This window comes from Babylonia areolata, chromosome 23 (assembly GCF_041734735.1).
Source record: "Babylonia areolata isolate BAREFJ2019XMU chromosome 23, ASM4173473v1, whole genome shotgun sequence".
In the NCBI taxonomy this organism is placed as follows: domain Eukaryota; kingdom Metazoa; phylum Mollusca; class Gastropoda; order Neogastropoda; family Buccinidae; genus Babylonia; species Babylonia areolata.
In genome coordinates, this window is record NC_134898.1 from 51157603 (window position 1) to 51160102 (window position 2500).

General features: G+C 45.3%; 1 protein-coding gene across 1 annotated transcript in view; it reads right to left on the bottom strand.

The window, feature by feature from the left end:
- Nucleotides 1-37: 37 nt before the first annotated feature.
- Nucleotides 38-2500, bottom strand: part of LOC143297710 (E3 ubiquitin-protein ligase rnf213-alpha-like) — a 110852-nt gene continuing 108389 nt past the window's right edge. Inside the window, exons 45-46 of the mRNA XM_076610132.1 lie at nucleotides 721-1043; nucleotides 38-44 (exon numbers count right to left, since the gene is read on the bottom strand). Of these exons, the coding sequence (XP_076466247.1) occupies nucleotides 38-44; nucleotides 721-1043 (330 nt within the window). The remainder of the gene's footprint in view (nucleotides 45-720; nucleotides 1044-2500) is intronic.

Sequence of the window (2500 nt, forward strand, 5' to 3'; positions counted from 1 at the left end):
CTGCATTATTGTGTAAGCATTGTTTCATGTGAGGCGGTTAGAGCCTATCATATGGGGAGTTCGCGCCACATGAGTACTACGTATTTTCATAATTCTCCTTCTTACTAGGATTGATTTTCTCCTAGCAGGTGCTCAAAAGTATCTAACCAGGTTGTTATCTAAACCCTCAGGACATACTGAATGGAACTTCCTGTGTGCAGTGACGCTACAGACAGACTCCAATCACGCATGCTGAGAAACTGGTTAGAAGGTCATTCAAATGAACACATACTGAAAGAACATTTGAATGAACAAAGCTTTTTTGGCCCATCTATTCCTGTTGTTTTTTTCCCCGTCAAGGCCTGACAAAGCACGATGGGTAACACTGCTGGTCAGGCATCTGCTTGGCAGATGTGGTGTAGTGATTATGGATTTGTACAAATGCAGTGACACCTGCTTGAGCGACTGAACTGAACAGAAAAAAGAGTCTAGTTTCATTTAACTGCTGTCATGATCTCAATTGGGGATATAAAGACTTGGATGTGTGTGCGTGTATGCGTGTGCACACGCATTCATGCATGTGTGTGTATATGCATGTGTGTGTGCACGCATGACCGTATGCCTGCATGCATGTGTTATGCCAAAGGGTGAAATCTGATTTAAAAGACAACAAAACAAAACAGAAAAACAGACAACAGCAGCACCTCTTCTTCCTCCTCGTCCTCCACAGAGGTGCCCGACCCAGACACCGCCTCCTCCTCCTCCTCCTCGCCCTGTGGGTCCAGCTTCCTGTCCAGCTTCCTGAAGAGAATGCCGGAGTGTCGGGCCTGCTCCAGGAACCAGCTGGCCACGGTCAGCGCTCGGTCCACGTCTCGCAGGCTGACGAAGCTGCACTCGTCCTGCACAGGTGTATCACTCAGGTCGTCATTCAGGTGTCGTGACATGTGGCGTCTGTCTCTGAGGGTAGTACCCAGGTCGTCGTTCAGGTGTAGTGACATGTGAGGTCTGTCTCTGAGGGTAGTACCCAGGTCGTCATTCAGGTGTAGTGACATGTGGGTCTGTCTCTGAGGGTAGTACCCAGGTCGTCATTCAGGTGTAGTGACATGTGGCGTCTGTCTCTGAGGGTAGTACCCAGGTCGTCATTCAGGTGTAGTGACATGTGGGTCTGTCTCTGAGGGTAGTACCCAGGTCGTCATTCAGGTGTAGTGACATGTGGGTCTGTCTCTGAGGGTAGTACCCAGGTCGTCATTCAGGTGTAGTGACATGTGGGTCTGTCTCTGAGGGTAGTACCCAGGTCGTCGTTCAGGTGTAGTGACATGTGGGTCTGTCTTTGAGGGTAGTACCCAGGTCGTCGTTCAGGTGTAGTGACATGTGAGGTCTGTCTCTGAGGGTAGTGTCTGTGGTGAGTGTTATGTGTAACTGTGTTGTGTGTTGTCTGTGGTGAGTGTTATGTGTAACTGTGTTGTGTGTTGTCTATGGTGAGTGTTATGTGTAACTGTGATGTGTGTTGTCTATGGTGAGTGTTATGTGTAACTGTGTTGTGTGCTGCCTATGTCGAGTGTTATGTGTAACTGTGTTGTGTGTTGTCTATGGTGAGTGTTATGTGTAACTGTGATGTGTGTTGTCTATGGTGAGTGTTATGTGTAACTGTGATGTGTGTTGTCTATGGTGAGTGTTATGTGTAACTGTGATGTGTGCTGCCTATGTCGAGTGTTATGTGTAACTGTGTTGTGTGTTGTCTATGGTGAGTATTATGTGTAACTGTGTTGTGTGTTGTCTATGGTGAGTATTATGTGTAACTGTGTTGTGTGTTGTCTATGGTGAGTATTATGTGTAACTGTGATGTGTGTTGTCTATGGTGAGTATTATGTGTAACTGTGTTGTGTGTTGTCTATGGTGAGTGTTATGTGTAACTGTGATGTGTGTTAACTATGTCAAGTGTTATGTGTAACTGTGATGTGTGTTAACTATGTCAAGTGTTATGTGTAACTGTGATGTGTGTTGTGTATGGCGAGTGTTATGTGTAACTGTGATGTGTGTTAACTATGTCAAGTGTTATGTGTAACTGTGATGTGTGTTGTGTATGGCGAGTATTATGTGTAACTGTGATGTGTGTTAACTATGTCAAGTGTTATGTGTAACTGTGATGTGTGTTGTGTATGGCGAGTATTATGTGTAACTGTGATGTGTGTTAACTATGTCAAGTGTTATGTGTAACTGTGATGTGTGTTAACTATGTCAAGTGTTATGTGTAACTGTGATGTGTGTTGTATGGCGAGTGTTATGCACTGATCTCCCAGGTCAGCATATGTGCAGACCTGCTTGCGCCTGAAACCCCTTCGTGCGTATACACAAGTAAAAGATCAAACATGTACATTAAAGATCCTGTAATCCATGTCAGCATTCAGTGGGTTATGGAAACTAGAACATACCCAGCATGCACACCCCTGAAAACAGAGTATGGCTGCCAACAAGGCAGGGTAAAAACAGTCATACACGTAAAAAAAGCCCACTCCTGTAC